The 18518-nt window shown below is 36.2% G+C and overlaps 1 protein-coding gene across 2 annotated transcripts in view; it reads right to left on the bottom strand.

Annotated features, from left to right (window-relative positions):
- Positions 1–6533: 6533 nt before the first annotated feature.
- Positions 6534–18518, bottom strand: part of LOC122788074 (keratin, type I cytoskeletal 15-like) — a 170202-nt gene continuing 158217 nt past the window's right edge. Inside the window, exons 7-9 of one of the 2 annotated variants that reach the window (XM_044054998.1) lie at positions 14893–15083; positions 14698–14790; positions 6534–7361 (exon numbers count right to left, since the gene is read on the bottom strand). In XM_044054998.1, the coding sequence (XP_043910933.1) occupies positions 7258–7361; positions 14698–14790; positions 14893–15083 (388 nt within the window). In that variant the 3' untranslated portion in view covers positions 6534–7257. Of the gene's footprint in view, positions 7362–14697; positions 15084–18518 lie in introns of both variants that reach the window. The other variant, XM_044054997.1, reaches the window with a different exon arrangement.

Here is an 18518-nt window from a genome sequence, read left to right as displayed (position 1 = left end):
AGGTTGCATAGCTAACTTATTGCTTACTATATCTGCATTTGTGTTTTAGAAATGTTCATTGTACCTGTGACTTATATTTTCCTTGGAAATGTATTGAGTTTATAGGATCCTAATATCGAAACTTTATAGTGAATACTGTTGTAAAGGCTATGAAGTCAGGAACTGCAAGGTGCATCATTACTTTGTAACTTCTATCTGTAATGACCACTATATAACACCCTGTGCAAGTTATGATAACTGTACCATATATCTGTTTCTATATTTTGGATTCAGGGAGACAAAGGCTTTCTGTCTAATGTTCAGGATGCATAGCTAACTTACTGCTTAGTGTATCTACATTTATGGTGTTTAACTGGTCATTCCTTTTTTAACTTATATTGGCCTTGGGAAATTCAACAGCTGATAGCATCTAAATGTCAAAACTTTATAGCGAATGCTCTTGTGAGGGTTGTGAAGTAAGAAACTGAAATGTGTATAATTACTTTCTAACATTTCTCTTACACAATTTTTTTCCAGTCCAAACGTATAACATATAGTGCACATCACATGTCACTCCATGATTTTTTGATCTTAGGACTGTATGATAACACAGCATTTTTCCCCTTCCCTTAGTTTTTTTCATTTAAAGTTCATTTTTTGCCACTGTTTGTGTGATGCACGGCATCATGCAAACACTGTACCAGATAACCAGGACCACCCAGGAAGCAGACAGCCAAAAATAGAAACCAGATACATTCAATTAATGCTATTGGCCATTGTGCAAACCCAGTAAGTGGTGTAAATCTGCAGTTAACAGCAAGAACTTACCAATGAATACTAAGATAGGGAATGTCATGTAACTAATCCTGTGGCAGCAGGTATTAAGTGTAGGGCTGGAGTCCATATGGGCCTGGCTTCTAGTACAAAGTGTACAACCTTGTTTTACTGTTGTGACATTGCAGTTTATAGCAATAAAATGCAACATAGGCAAGTATTTTTACACCCTTTTTGTGGCAACAGGTGTAAGTGTAGGACCACCATACACACGGTCCTGGGTTTGAATACCATGTATTCCATACACTTTTAATGTTGTTCCACTTCACATTATAGTCAGACTCACTTGACATAGTGTAGATGATGTTAATGTTTATATGTATGAGGGTTGAGGCACTAATATTGTGTCATTTATTTACTTATTTAATTATCTAAGTATTGCCTATTTATTATCAAATGTAAGACTGTGGGTATAATGCGTACTATGTTCCTGCAAGTATATTTCTGCTATCTGGACTGACATAGTCTTCACATTTGACTAACACAGTTACACTGCTTGCATACCAAATAACCTTGAATTTGCATTGCTTGCCACTGTTGTGCATCACTTGCCATCACACAAAATGTTGTTAGGCAGTGCGCACCTTTGAGCATAATGTTTGCATGACAGTAAGTGATACTCAACATTTTCAAACTGTGTGCACACTCCCAGTAAACACAATAACTGCAATTGGCAGGAAAACATCATTTTACATTAGCCTTGACCTGTGGTAGACATGGAAGGCTTTCATGGAGAGAGAGTGAGATTCTGTGCTCAAAGATGGGATGTCCAAGAGTCCAAAGTGTTTGTTGTACTCCTACTGAATGAACATGGGCCAAGTTTATTGCAGAGAGACTATTGTGTCTCCGACAACAAGTCAGAGGCAAGGGATAGGATTGCCTGGGTTGTGACCAGTGCTACACACTGGGGAGCAATGTAGACACCACAACAGCGACCTCCAGAGGAGGAACAGGGATACCCTTGAAAGTTGGATCAAAGAGTGTAGGACAGGAGGCACCCCACAGATGTGTAAGCATTGGTTACAGAGATTACTTGCAAGAGCTGAAAGCTTAATATAGTCAGGACTGGTATTCATAATGGTATTCTGTTCTGATTTTTCCACAGCTGTCACAGAGAGAGAAATAAATGTGAGAACCCATGCCACTAGACTAACATAGGTGAGAGAAGCATGTAGTGTGCATGCAGCAGAACAGTGTACTGTTACTGTAGCATTAAAAGTTTAAGATAGTTCTTTTGGTGTATCTTATACAGTTGTATCAAAGCGAGCATGCATATCTCAACTGTAAAAGCAAGTATGCATACATTGTGTGGCACAAACCAACAGTTCAATATTCTTATTTCAAACTGAGCAGTCACCTGTCAACTCTAAAAACAAACTGTGCATTCATTAGTCTATAGACCAAACCAACAGCACAGAATTAGACAGTAGTCACAGGTTGTGGGTTCACATGCACACTTCCCAGCTATACAACACTGTTAATTTGTCATCAGTATTATAAAGTAAATTCAAACTTTTATAGCAGGTTTCAAAAATGGCCTGCTGTAATCTGTAATCGGTATAACCAGAACATGCATATTTGCAATATATGCACACAAGGACTGACTGCTGCAATCTGTAGTATATTATGCATCTGTTATGGGCTGGGTAGTCTTACAAGTAAAAAAGTTATTTGTTAGGAGTTGGCAGTCTTAAAAGTAAAGGTAACAGAATAGAGTCAAATAATTGTATCAATACATTGTATGTCACATATGAATTTACTAATGTTATCCTTTTTTTCTCTCTCACCTCAGTCATTATCCTCTCTCTTTTTTTATTATTTATGTTTTGTTTTGTTTTTTTTCCACAGCACAGTGGGGTAGGCCTGCCCCACAGGATCCCCATCCCACTGGCTACAACACCAATGCCCAGCACATCTGGGATTTAACCTGGCAGCACACCTCTGCTGCCAATGCACTATCTGGCCCCTTCTGCCCTGCAGGATAGGCCAGTGGTTCTCTCCAGGAGCAGTGGCAGAGGTGGTCAGTTTATCACCTGCAATGAACTGCCAGGTGTGGTGCAAAGGATTGTGCGCCACACAGTTAGTGCACCCCTACACTGGATGCAGACACTGCTCTCTATCATTGTACCTAATAACATGAGCAGGAGATGCAGACAGCAGGCACTGCAGCCATTGGCACAGTGAGGTGACAGTGATGACAGTCCAATGGGCGAGGACTCGATTCTGATGGTCACCTAAATTCTCATCCATAGGTACTCAATGTCCCCACCCTCAACCCAACCATGGTATTCACCAGCCTCTTGTGTCCATCATTGTCCCTGTGTCTTGTCTTGTATGTTCTGTCCGTCTGCAATTGTTTCTTCACCTACCCAAACTACCTGACCCAGACATACCTATGTCCCTTCCCCAACATTCCTCTCTCTCTCTCTGAAAAAAAAGAAAAGGCACCTGTCCCAAAAAACAAAAAAATCATCCCGCACATGGCTCTCCATTTTGAACTCGTCTTCTTGATTCAGTCCAATTGAATATATAACATGATGGTGTTGTTGTTCCACATCTCTCTGTTGGTGACAGTCTAAATTCAGCTAATATTCTGCATATCTGAATTTTACTGTTTTAAATTTTACATTTCTTACTGTTGAAGAAATGGATACCTATAGTTCTTTCCTACCTTCCTCCTCCACATTCCTGCCCACTTTTCACTTAGTTTTTCCCCCTACTTGCTCCCCTTTTCACCACTGTCCTATTTTCCCAATTTCTTTTCTTTAAAGCATTATTGTGCGATGGTGCGCATCCTGCACCAACATGCAGCAACCACTTTGCAAAAAGTGGTTAAAAGTATGAGATAAAGCTATATTTGAACCCAGTACCATCTGGCCTATACTGCAGGGCAGAACTACCTGAGGGGACAAGTAGTGCAGGGACAGCAGAGGAGGTGCTGCCAAGTTGCATCCCAGACATGCTGGGCATTTGTGCCTGATCTGGTGGATTAGGGGCAGGTAGATCTTGTGGAGCAGGCCTACCCCACTGTGCTGTGGAAAAAAACATAAACAAAAAAATAAATAAAAGAGAAGATAAGGGTTGTGTGAGAGAAAAAATGGCTAACATTAGTAACTTCATATGTGACATATAATGCATTGCTACAATTATTTGACACTAGTCTGTTACCTTTTCTTTTAAAACTGCTAACTCCTAACAAATAGCTTTCTTATTTTTAAGACTACCCACTTCATAACAGATGCACACTATATTACAGATTGCAGCAAGCAATCCTTTTATGTGTCCATCTACTGCACATATGAGTGTTCCAGTTATACAGATTACAATTTACAGTCACTGGTCTAGATGTTTAAAGTTACATTGCAATACTGATGAAAACCTAACAGTATTGTATAATTGGGAAGTGTTGTTTTTGAACCCACAACCTCTGACTACTCTCTAATACTGTACTGCTGCTTTGTGCTACAGACTAATGCATGCATACTTGCTTTTGCAGTTGAGGTATGCATGCTCAATTTGATACAACTTTATAATATACCAAAAATGTCTTAAACTTTTGATGTTACAATAACAGTACTGTTCTAGTGCATACTTACCACATGCTTCTCTCATCTGGACCACTCTACCCCGATAGGTTCTCATATTCAGTTCTCTCTCTGTGGTAGCTGTGGAAAAAAAAAGAACATAAAAGAATACTATTATGAATACCACTCTTGAATATATTCAGCTTTTAACGCTTACAGCTAATCTCTGTAATTGATACTTACAGATCTGTGCGGTGCCCCAGTCCTACATTCCTCAATCCAGTGTTCAAGGGTGTCCCTCTTCATACTCCATAGGTCATTGTAGTGATGTCTACATTGCTCACCAGTACAGGGGAAACTGGTAGCACTGGTCACAGCCTAATCAAGACTATTCCATGCCTCTGACTTGTAATATGAGCCACAATATTCCTTCTGCAATAGCCTGGGCCCACATTCTTTCACTATGAGTCCAACTAACATTTTGGACTCCTGGAAACCCCATCTTTGAGTGCAGAATCTCACTCCTTCAACACAAATGCCTGCAATGCCTACTATGGATCAAGACTAATATAGAATGATGTTTTCCCACCAATTGTAGTTATCGTGGTTACTGGGAATAAGCGCACTGTTTGAAAGTGCTACAAGATGCTTACTATCGCACATACATGGTGCTCAACATTGCAAAACTTCAAGCACTATGTTTGCACAATGTTAAATGGAGCAAATTACATGCTGGGTTCTTGGATTTACAAATAAAAGTATTTGAAAGTGTTACATACACCTGCATTCGAACCTGGTACCATCTGGGCCCAAGAAGGGATGGATTAATGCATTAATAGGTTATGACACAGACACATTTGAGTAGCAGGTGTATTTAAGAGATGAATAGCAACTGGCAGACTTAAATGCTGTTACAAATATCTGCTACTTCACTGACTCTGTGACAGCAGGTATGAATGTGCTTAATGCAGTGATGCGTTTCTTTTTGGGGCCAGATTGTACTGGGTCAGAATACAGCTGTAAGCAATATGTTTAACTGATTTTCTATTAGCACTGTTGAGTATTGGTGCATAATGTGCACCATCACGCAATAATGATTTTAAAGGTATAAATGAGGAACATAGAACAGTAGTGACATGGGAAGCATCCAGGCAGAAAAACAATAAGAATACCCTGCAAACTGTGACAGTTAGGATTAATTGTACGAAATACATGTACTGCAAAACTGACTCTGTGGCAGCACGTGTTAATATATTGATATATTCCTTGTTGTTTGGGTCAGATGCTACCAGGTTGTAATACAGTAGTATAGGATTCATTGAAATACATTTACAAACAGGTGATGTTCTCCATTGCTTAGCAATGGTGTGCTATGTGTACCATCACACAGTAATGCTTTATAAAAAATAAATGAGGAAACAGTACATGTGCTACTTAACTGACTGTGTGACACCACATATTATTGCTTTGATCCATTCCTTTTTGGGGCCAGATGGTACTGGGTACAAATCCAGCTGTATGTTTATGCTATTCAGACAGTTCATACTAATTTACAACCTATTTATTGTATCAACTTTCTAAGTGTTGAAGTGCAATATTACATATCTGTATATATTTTATTGGCTGTTGTCCCCAATTATGTATGCCTTTGGCACAATATCTTGCTCAAAGGGGATGGCAGGCATGTTTCTGTTTCATTGTAACACGTCTATGTGACATTTTATGTCCCTACTTCTGTTTATGTATCCTTGAATTATGTTGGCCTTTGTGGAGAAATGTTGAGCAGAATTGTTACTATCTGTGTAGTCCTGGTGGTCATTTTGGCATTTCATGGAAATCCGCGGACTTTCACTTTATTGCTGTCCACATTCACTTTCAAAGTTTCATGGCTAGTAACACTGCCATGAGCGGCGAAACCTTCCTTACATGCACCGCACCTCATTAATATGCATTGCATGATTCTGCACGATGAGCACCATCGTGGTCGCTGATACAGTCTGTGTTTATTGAATCCCACGGAATAGTTTGACATGTTAAAGCATTTATGAATTAAAGAAAACTTGAATATGTAAACTCAATAAGTATATAATTGTAATATAATGCTGAGTATAATTTTGGATGCAAGCTGTTTGCTGAACTCTGAGTTAATAAAGCTGTGAACAACAACAACAACAAAAAGCATGTTGTCTCTAAGGATTAGGAAGGTACACTTTATTTATGAATAATTGAAAAAAATGCATTACCTAGCAAAGACAGCTGTATGTTCCCTAGAGACAGTTTCTTCATGGCAGTGGTTCCCGATGTCTGGTTATGACTTTTGGGCAAATATAAATATAGGATACAATAATCATGTTTTGGGAAATAAATTAGATTTTCTGAATAAGTGTGTACTCTGGATAGTGACTTTTGAAATCTGACACTCGGACCAAATATTTCTTGATGACTTAGTATTCAAAACTTAATTTTGTAAACAAGCATTTTTATAGCTAAAAGCATTGTGATGGCATTTAAGTATGAAAGCTTACTGGTCATTATGTAGATTCAAACTCACATGTTGCAGTTTAAAAGCTATGAGCTGGATTACAGCTTCTGTGTTTATACTACTTGAAGAGCTTTAAGTATCAGGTATCTCACAATGAATGGAGCTTATCTCTTACTACCTGTGAAATAACAACCGACAGATATGATTAATGAAAAACAATTTCCAAAACTTATTTTTTTTGCATTGCTATGAAAAATCAATGTTAGTTTTAAAATGTGTGATTTTTATTTTCCTGACAATGAATATGAATGTTAGGTTTGAAGAAAAAAAAAAGAACTCTCCATAAAAGACAACAAATCTGAAACCAAGCATAATTCTTTGCTTTCATGTTTAGCTCCATAGATGAAAGCTTCCCTCTACTTGATAGTAGCAACACGGTTATCTGGTAATTGGCACTTCAGTTTCCTTGACTTCAGTTGATTGGATTTTACCATCTACAATAGTTTCGATGATGACCTTTGTCTTTCTGGTCGCTACAGGTTCTGAAATAAACACACAAACAAATAATGAATAAATAATACAAAAAAGCTTCAAAAATGCATGAAAACCGGAGCTACATATGTCTTGTTTACAGGTTTTCTTTTTCACATATATGGAAATTTAGAACTAACTCGTTAAATCCTTTCCCCGGTTTATTCACTCTAATGCTTCAAGAATTAATAGCTTTAAAATTACATGAACTACTGTGGAGTTCCTAAATAGCCAGCTGTTAGTGCATTTCTCTAGATTTTGTCTTGTATTTATAAGTGTAAAATTAATTAACTAACACCAGAATACAGTAAAAGTTATGAAAATGACTTTGATTTTTGAACTAAACAGGCACGAACTCCAAATCTAAGATGGAGTATAAAAAGTGCAACTTGTATTCATAGGTTCATAGGTTCATAGGTTGGTACTAGGCTATCGGCCCTAGGGCCTATACAAGCCTAAATATAACAATTCCCTGGCTATTTCTTCCCACACTATTTACTTCCCTGGACCCCGGGGTGAATTTCCTTTCTCCCATCCAATCATCAAGGTTCCTTTTGAAGAGGACCAAAGAGGTGCTCTGCTTGACATGTATGGGCAGTCTATTCCAGAGTCTGGGGAGTCTCTGGGTCAGGAACCTATCCCTCCAGCATGAGGGATTGGGATTTCTTTAAGTGTAGCATGTCCAACAGCTCTGGGTTTGACATGGCCTTGTATGTTAAGCAGAGATCAATAATGGCTCCCAGTTTGCAGTCATCTGCAAACTTTGTTAGCCAGAGTCCCTTAGTGTTGGCCTGTACTTGAAAGAAGTAGATGCCAAACAAGAGAGGTCCCAGGACTGAACCCTGAGGTACTCCACTTGTCACTTGTCTGGAACTGGATTTGGATTCAGCTACTTTTGCTGTGTGGGTTCTGTCAGTAAGCCAGTTGGCAACCCATCGAGTGACATAGGAATTAATGCCCAGCTTAGTAAGTTTTTCTATGATTCCAGAGTGGGGAATGGTGTCAAAGGCCTTGGAGAGGTCCAGATAGGCTATGTGGTCTGTCTTACCCATGTCCACAGCTATGGAGACTGATTCTAAGAAGTCAATCAGGTTCAGGAGACAAGATCAGCCCTTCACGAACACAAACTGAGTAGGGTCCAGTGTTTTAAGGTTTCCGATGTCTTTGTTTATACGTTCCATGATAATAAGTTCCATGGCCTTGCAGATCAGGCTCATCAGATGGTCGGTAGTTCCCAGGATCCAAGGTGGATCCCCCCTTGTGGAGTAGGATAACTGTAGCTGTGCGCCACTCAGTGGGCATGAAGCCTGAGGTGAGGGTAAGATTAAACATGATGCTTAGGTGAGGTGCCAGTTCATTTTATAGTTCATGTAGTACACAGCCTGGAATGTCATCTGGTCCCATGGATGCTGTATTCTTAGCTTTGAAGAGTGCGCTTTTTACCTGTGTGGCCGTTATTACCGGAATTTGGCAATCTTCCAGTATTGAGATGGGCCATTTAGGGTGTGAGAGGGGGGTGAAGTTGGCACTGAATCGATCTGCCAGGATATTGGCAAAATCCTTGGGATCAGTATATTTAATGCCATTCTGTTGTAGCTCAGAGCAGATCTGAGCATTGCCATTTAGATTCTGGTTTGTGGTTGTCTTTGGAATCTTTGGCAATTTTATTTTCGTAACTAGCTTTGGAGGATTTTATGAGGGATCTCAGCTTCTTACTGAGGTTGGTAAGGGAGTTTTTTGCATCCTGGGATTTTCCTCTTTTCTGCACAATTTTAAAATTAGCAAGGTTTCCACTTATACTACTGAAAATTAACTTTGTGTTGGTTATGGCTGATTTGATAAATTTAAGCAAAATGATGGCATTTACACATTCAAAGAAATCTTCATGTCAGGTAACACAAACTGTCTAAGATGTGTGTATGTATATATATATATATATATATATATATATATATATATATATATATATATATATATCTGTATATAAAATCATGTCATTATCTAAAACTATTGATTCTTAATGGTAATGTGGCATACTCCATAGTGAAGTAACAGACAACAGAATTTTAGAATACCAGAAGTAGCCAGATAACAAGTTTAGTTAAAGTAAGCCAGTGAGGGATTAACCAGAGAGTTACGTAGGTTATAGTATGGGACCTTTTTCTTTTTAACATATTTATGTATATTATAACAGGCGTAAAGCATAAATTGAATAGTTAATGACAGCAGCACTAGTTGGTGAATGGGTTAAACTTTCAACAAGATTTCATACAGCAAACAGAGTGGATAGTTAAATGTCAAACAGTACTTAACTTAAAGGAAAGCAAACTGATGAATTTTGGGATTATTTTTTGGTAAAGCACAAAAAGTGTTTGTGTGGGGGTGGGGGTGGATCTGTGGACCAAAGCAAAGTTAACGAAGAAAACTCTAATCTGACCCTCAGCTCTAAATGTAGATATTGCACACACTGATTAGCTGTCTTTGTTGAAGTATAATAGGATGCTGACCTGCACAGGAAGGAGAGCAACCAAGGAAAGCAAATCTCTTGTATTCACTGTATGTATTAACTGGAAAGTCATGCCTTGGGATGCTTTATACAGATCAGCACATTCACATGGTAGAGATAGCAGTGAGGAGTTTTCTTTCTAGGCAGCAACCTGGATGGCATAGCTGTAGTAAGAAGAAAGGCTGAAGGTATTGTTCATGGCTGAAGTTGCTGGCCATGACTCTTTTGGAGAGAAAAAAACAGAAGAAAACAGCAATATGATGTATAGTTTTACCACAGAGCTAACAGATACAGACATACATGTTATATGAAAAAGACGTAAAAAGTAATATCTGGAAAAATGAGACTGAAGATGAACTTAGAACAAAGCTTCACAAAGAAATGATGCATTTAGATCTATATATATATATATATATATATATATATATATATATATATATATATATATATATATTTATGCATATTACTTCAGATAACCAAAATTTCACTTACCTGAAACCCACCTAATCAAAACAAAAGCATGTCAAACCCACCAAGATGGGGTGGGGGCTGTGCCCACCACACCCCCTAACTATATATACCAACTCCATGATCGTACTACAGTGGAGAAAAAGCAAATTTCCTTATGTCAGACAACTGTTTACATTCGTTCTGTAAAAATCCAGTGATGTGAACATTTGGTTAATTCAACATTTGGTGTTTTTGTCTCAATTAAGTGGGTTTCGGGTAAGTGAAATGTTAATTATCTGAGGTAGACCCATATATATAGATATATATGTGTGTGTGTGTTTACAGTTCACTTGAACAGTCAAGTGTTTGGTTAAGTGAACTGTTGTGTGTGTTGTGTGAAAGGTAGATTTGTGAAAATAGTGAAGTGGGTGACTTCTGAGTTGACCAACAAAGGTATGTGGCTTTGTAGTAGGGTTGGGAGATTGCTTGTCGATGTGTGTATTTTATGGTCAGAGTGGTAGTTAGGTAAGGGTATAGGTTTATTGTGTGTGTGTGTGTGTGTGTGTGTGTGTGTGTGTGTGTGTGTGTGTGTGTGTGTGTGTGTGTGTGTGTGTGTGTGTGTGTGTGTGTGTGTGTGTGTGTGTGTGTGTTTAGCCTGGAGTAAGGGTTAAGTAAGGGGATACATCTAGTATATGTATGAGCTTGTGAGTTTTAGAGTTAGGGTAAAGGTTAGGTAAGGGGATAGATTTAGTATGAGTGTAAGTGTGTGTGGGTTAGGGTTAGAGTTAAGCTCAGGTAAAGGTATAGATATACTGTTGTGTGAGTGTGTGTGTGTGTGTGTGTGTGTGTGTGTGTGTGTGTGTGTGTGTGTGTGTGTGTGTGTGTGTGTGTGTGTGTGTGTGTGATAAGTGAGCTATCTTCTGTAGTGGCAGTGTCACAGAAAGGGTTCTACAAGGTAACATGCATGCTTTGGGTTAGGGGCAGGAGCAGGTTCAGTAGTAGGGTTAGAGTTAGGGACAAGGGCATGCATTACTATTGTGGAGCAGGGGAGGGATGAAACATGGCTACACTAACCCTACTCTTATACCTACTTCTAACTGTGACTGTCACACAAAACAGTCATTTATCATGTTGCCCATTCATAATATATAAATATAGTCGAGTCTCATGCTACGGACATGCTTAAAATGTTTTATCTTTTCATGTTATTAGAGCATAATCAGGGCACTCCATGCGATACATAATTATTGTTACACCTTCATACTTTTACAGCACTAACCTTTTGCATCATTTCAATTTTTTATTCCCAGGAATGGCTTCATGGTGGCCATCATACTTGTGTGATTTCTTCATATAATATAACACATCCAAAATATCATTTCTAGTGTTTTCATTCTATATTTACCTATGGTAGTAGTGCTGTGACCTACAGACTTCTCTGACAGTCTCAGAGCTGCTGCTAATATTTTGTTTCTCGCAGATATTGGTAAATGTGTGATGTTAAAATATTTCCATGATAAATTAAAACCTTATCCTTAATTACAATTTTGTTATGCTTATGACTGTGATTTTTCATAATTTTCATTTCCACACACCCTTGGTGTGTTTCTACAGTATAAAGTTGCCTCTAGTTCCCATGTCTGGCCTGTTTAGTCATCAGTGAATTAACAATTCACAGCTTACAAACATAGCCTGTCAAGTTTCCATCAGCTTTCCAGAATCCAGTGTGTACAAGTTTCCCACATATGCCATGCACAAAATAATGAAATGTTTCATTTGCAAAAAAAAAAAAAAAAAATTGACAGTAAATTGACTGCCTATCACTGCTTGTGAAGGGAAATATTTAAGGCAATAAAAACTTTGTTTAACTAACATCTTCAGTAAAATTAATTTTGATATGTTTAAGAATTTTACAAAAGTTTTACAGTAACTTCTTGTGTAACAACATAAGCTATTGACAACCCCAGGCTGGCTTTAACTCAGTTTGTAACTTGGGAAGAGATGATCATAGAAACATAATAATGTGAATAATCAATGTGATTAAATAGACTGCAATTACTGGAAATTAATTAATTATAACTACATTATCTAGAGTGGCTGAGTGACATTTGCTGTTGTATTCAGTTATCAAAAACTGTAATTATTTTAACTTGGCATAAGCTAGTGCTTTATTTAAGAACTTAAAATTATATGCACAGCATTATGGACAGTTATTGAAAAAAAAGTATTGTGCAACATTTTGGTAAAATAAGCAGATAACCTAAGCAAAAAGCACAGTGTATTTTGTTTAGATAAATGAAGCCACTTTTAAATTCATGATGAGCACTGTGACTATACAGCAACAGCATATGTATTTCCTCCCTGAATGAACATGTACCCCCTAGTTGTGAAAATGCTGGCCTGTCTAGGAAAATTATTCAGATATATGTCAAGTAGCACAATACGTTGTGGTAGGATTAATTTAAACTGGTAAACCAACCTACACAAAGCTGACCTCTCCAAATTAAATACTTGTTACAATAAAATAGCCAAATTTGCAACAGATGCCCCATACAAAACTCGCCACTGTATATCACTTAAACAACTCAGCTGGTTAGAACTTCCCCAACTACTTCACTTCAACCAACTAACATTTGCCTTTAAGCTTCTACAGAAGCCAGATAATACCCCAGTTCTCCAAATTCTTATAAGACAATACACCTCCTCTAGATCCCTTCGCTCAAATAGCAAACTCCTCCTAGATATCACAAAAGCCAATAACTCAGCTGATGAATCACTCTTCTCCTATTATACTTCTAAAACTTGGAACAACCTCCCATCTGCTATAACCAATAGTAACTCTATGGCACAATTTAAAATCCTACTATAATCACATTTAATAGACACTTGTAACCATCCTGGCTAACCCCATTCTCTGCACTACTAACCTAATACTACTATTCAGCTTCATTATCCAAAGTCTACTCAGTTAGTGTTAACTATTGCACCTACAAACAAACATTCATAAATTAAAATAACTCCTACTCTCTTCATCTCTCTGAACCGTGTAGAATCATGCATGAATCAAACTTACCCCGTTAATCAATAGTATGTATCTAGCATAGACAATAGTATTTTTCCAGCATTTCCAGCAGTAAGTTTCTAACATAGACATTAGTATGTTTCCAGCATTTAGCTCTGTGCATATGATTGTGAATTTCTCCAAGTATTTTTATTTACTATATTTTCAATGTATACATTCCTACCTTTCATAACAAATCTGCTTGCTCTGTTCTAATTGACAATTATTATTACCTGTATAAAAATGTGCTTTTCTTTATTACTTTAATTGTATAAAGTTATACATTCTTACTGTATTATGTAATAATACTTATAATTGGAGCTTTTCTCCCTGGGCCACCACTGAACAAGGACCCGTGTCCGGTCGGACTTTCCCAGTAAACAAATGTTAAATAAATAATAAATAAATAAATACAGAATTTGCCTATACCATGTCTGGCTGGTATTGAAATATTAATTAAAATAATTTATTTGTTAACTATTTAAGCAAACTGGACTTTCATAAACCCTTTTATAAATGCAACAAATATAGACACTTTAGCAGAGCCAGTCAACTGCATGATCTTAGGAAGATGTAGGTAATCAATTCATCCAGAGAAAAACATGCAGGCAAGGAGAAAACATGTAGATACCACACACACACACACACACACACACACACACACACACACACACACACACTGACAAGGAATGACCAGATATGAGAACTGAACCCCAGTCGCTACAGTTTTGAGGCAGAAAACTTAAACATTGATGACTGAATACCATAGGCATTATAAACATTTTACATTGATGTGGTTGTGGTGCTAACTAGATTGGTTCAGGGGATAATTCTCCTGTGAAGTGGTATAGAGTCCTTGCTTTCTGGTAAAAATAGTGGATCATATATATAATACTGTAATTGATACCTCAAAATTAGGTGTTAAACACATGCATGCCAGTTCATATATAACCCTTTAGTGACTTCAGTAAAAAACAATTTAAGACATTGGTTCAGCTCTACAACTAATACTTATTTTTTATTGCCTGACATCTGCAATTCATTATTGGCATTATCACTAGTTAACTGGATTAAGTGAAACTATTATATTTCAATGCAGTTTGTTTATTGTTTAAAACCTTTTGAGATGTCTGGTTGTAGATTTTGTAATATATAATTTAGGCATGCAAGTACCAAAGTGATGGAAAATAAAAGCTCATTTTCTTTTATTCACTTCCAAGGGCTGATATAGTAATTATCTTTTGAAAGCTAGCTAACAAAAACAAATCTTACTTATTTTTGTGATTTCTAAAAGAACAAGAAATAACATGAAGCAAAATATGCAACTCACCTTTGACTGGTTCTGGAGTAACTGGCTTAGGTTGATCAACTTTTATAGAGGTAGCTTGGGATATGATAGAGGAGGAGCCAGAGCCAGAGCCAGATCCAAGGGCAGTGGAACCAGAGCCAGATCCACGGGAGGTAGAGCCAGAGCCTTGGGTGGAGGAGCCAGAGCCGAAGCCATGGGAGGAGGAGCCAGAGCCAGATCCAGATCCAAGGGCAGTGGAACCAGATCCAGATCCACGGGAGGTAGAGCCAGAGCCAAAGCCATGGGAGGAGGAGCCAGAGCCGATGCCATGGGAGGAGGAACCAGAGCCAATGCCAAAAGAGGAGGAGGAGCTAGCTCCAAAGCCAAGGGAGGAGCCTGATCCAGATCCTTGTGAAGAAGACTTGTGCCTACAAAAACAAAACAAAGTGGTAATGTGTAATTGAAAATCAACAGCATGTGAAAATACAAGGAAGGAGTTGATCATGCCATGCTACCTCATTAGACTTTGAGATGCTGCATCTGAGGTGTGACTGAAGACTTTTTCATATAGCAATGAAATGGGTAGTCTACATACAAAAGGTATCACACAGTGAAAACTATAGCTTGGCTAGTTTTTTCTTGTAGTTTTTACTAATTGGTTTGTCTGTGTGACCTATTTATTTTTTGGTTTTGGATGTTAATGGGGCTATTTTGTAGACACCTTAATGATTATGGACAGTGACTGGGTGTAAAGACCCTTTGTTTCTGAATTATAGCCAACCAGTCCACTCATGCTGATGAGGTCATATGAAGGCTGAAACATATATGTGCTCAGTGTGGCTTTTTAATAAATCTAAATCACTGACACATTACTGGGTTAGTGGTGTTTTCCAAATAGCATTGATGGTGATATCTCTCAGAATACCTGCCAATAAGTTTCACACAGTATTTCAAGATATTTTTAAAGGTGACAATTCAGATCTGGGCATACAACTTTAAACAGTTTCTTTGTAAAAAAATGTGGCTCTAAAAGAAATGGATTTCTAATTGATTTTTTTTTTTTATTTTATAACATCATGGTATTTCCTATGGAGATACAAATTAAAGATAAATGAACCTCATATAATACAATGTGAGCGTCTTAAAGTTATGATATATATATGGACTCCTTGAAAGGAGATACAGTCAGAGCAAGCTGCTAATTTTTGGTTGAGTACTATAATTTTGTCTTTCAGTAAGTCAGAGAAAAAAACAGTGACTGTCATATATATATATATATATATATATATATATATATATATATATATATATATATATATATATATATATATATATATATATATATATATATATATATATATATATATATATATATATATATCAGACTGTGAAGACTTGTCCAATTTTATACTGCAAAAAATTATTTTAAGGTATAAGCAATATAATAGCCAATGTTTGCTCACTAACAAATAAAGTTATATCATTTGGGTGCATTCACATGGGTGAATTGGATCATCTTAATATGACCTACAAGGGCAGTTATCCTAGTATTAATATATTAATTTATAATATAATCTATTTGCCTAAGCTTTTTGGTGGATTTAAGTACAGGATGCATAGCTCTCAGCCGTCCAGAATTTCACGGAATGTCCAGAATTTTGCCTCATATTTTTGGTCTGTTCTTCATAAAACTTGTGGTTTTCTGTCAAACCAGTGAGGACTAAATTCAGTAAATAATGACAGTCATTTAAGTTTCAGACTTGATATCATTCAGAAAATGCATGGTAACCTAAATATGTTATTCTAGCAACTTTCTAAGTTTATACAAGCAATATTTAAAATTTGTCCAGATTTTTGGCCTTTGTCTACCGTCATAATTTTTGGCTTTGTCCAGATCTCTTTTGCTAAAGGTATCTCAATTAATATTAATAGTCTAAATAATCCTTGCAAGAGAGGAAGTCTATTCAAGTATCTCACATTTTATAGAGCCCAATTAATATTTCTACAAGAAACCCATCTATTATCTGAAGATATAATCAAGATTGATAATAGATCTTATTTTTTATTAGTAAGTTCAGAACATTTTCGTAAGAAAAGAGGAGTAACAATTTTATGGAATAATAATATACCTTTACCTAACATGCATGCAGTTTATAGAGATAATAAAGCGATGTTTTGTCCGGTTATTACTGAATTAAATAAACGATGTATACTCTTGTGAATTTATAATGGATCCCAGGCATAGGAGTTAGTACAGTAAAACAGCATTTAGATCAGACTGTGCAATTTGCAAAAGGAAATATAATATTAGCTGGAGATTTCAATACTATTTTAGCTAATAAAGATACTACTACAAAGAGTAAAAGATGAATTTCTGCTTCTGCCAAACTATTAAAAGAATTTATGAAACTATATATTCTGAAAGACAATAATTTTGCAGACCCAAATTCATTGTTTTTCACTTTCTATTCTCATAGGCATGATACTTATTCACCAATAGACATAATCTTAATATCTAATGATTTAACAGATGCATTATCCTACTCAAAAGTAATTTCACGTCCCTTATCTGATCACAATTCCATAATTTTTGAATTACTAATTAATAGTAATCAGTATAATCAAAGTAAAAGAATACCAGCTTATATCACAAAATAAAATTATTTTAAATGTTTATATCTTCAGAAACCCAAACTGGACAGCACTAATGATATTTCTGAAGTATATATCTGGGATGCTTTAAAGGCATACGTATATGGTAGAATTCTAAATTGGTATTATAAAAAAAGAAAGTTGTGGGATAAAGAGTTATATGACATACAACTAAAGTTAGACAGTTTAAAACATAACAATAAGAGAGATAAAGATGAAAAGAAAGAAATAACTTAATTGAATAATAAATATATGGAGATACTTAATCATAAAACCATGATTAATCTAGAAACATTTAGACTAATCAATTTCTCTTGAAACCCTAGATCATTAAAATTGCTAGCTAACAAAACTAGGAGATTAAAAAAAAAAGAAAAATAAACAAATATGATCTCAGATTTAAATAATATCTTAATTGAATTCAGAGAATTCTTCCTTAACATTAACCAGAAACCTAATATTATTGATTCTATGGAGGCCATTAAAACTTTTATTAATAAATACATTAAAAAAAGATTATCAGAAGAACAAACCATGATTATAGATGAATCTATATCTTTTAAAGACATTCAAACACAAATTACCAAATTAAAGTAAAGTAAAGCCCCAGGTAATGAAAGTATTATTCCAGAAATCTATAAAATATTGCCTAACAACACTCTAAAATGATTACATCAAGTCTATAATATCTCCCTGAATAATAATTTGATCCCTCCATCCTGGGAATACACTTTTAAATCTCCAATATTAAAATTTATAAAGACCCTACCATATGTTCCTCGTATAGACCTATCTCCTTACTTAATATTGACTACAACATGTTTATGTCCATATTTGCAGACAGATTAAAACATGTTTTGCCTATATTAGTGGATGAAGATCAAACTGGTTTTATAATACATAGAAATTTATATGACAGCATTAAAAGAACATTAACTTTGACAGAATCTGTCAAGCATTTAAATAAAAACCTTATGATAGTGAGTTTAGACATAAATTGTGCCTTTGATTCTACTAATTGGGACTACTTATTCATTTTATTGGAAGAACCAAACTTTTCTAAGAGGCTTATGAACCTTATAACACAGTTATATAATTTCAGTCTAGCTTATATTAAAATCAGCTCTAGTAAATCTCAAAATATTCCTATTATTAAGGGTACAAAACAAGGATGTCCACTTTCTCCTTTATTATTTACAATAATTATGGAA

This window comes from Protopterus annectens, chromosome 13.part0 (assembly GCF_019279795.1).
Source record: "Protopterus annectens isolate FY-2018-M chromosome 13.part0, PAN1.0, whole genome shotgun sequence".
NCBI classification, from domain to species: domain Eukaryota; kingdom Metazoa; phylum Chordata; order Ceratodontiformes; family Protopteridae; genus Protopterus; species Protopterus annectens.
The sequence above is the reverse complement of the archived record's forward strand: the minus strand, read 5'-3'. Positions and strand labels throughout refer to the sequence as shown.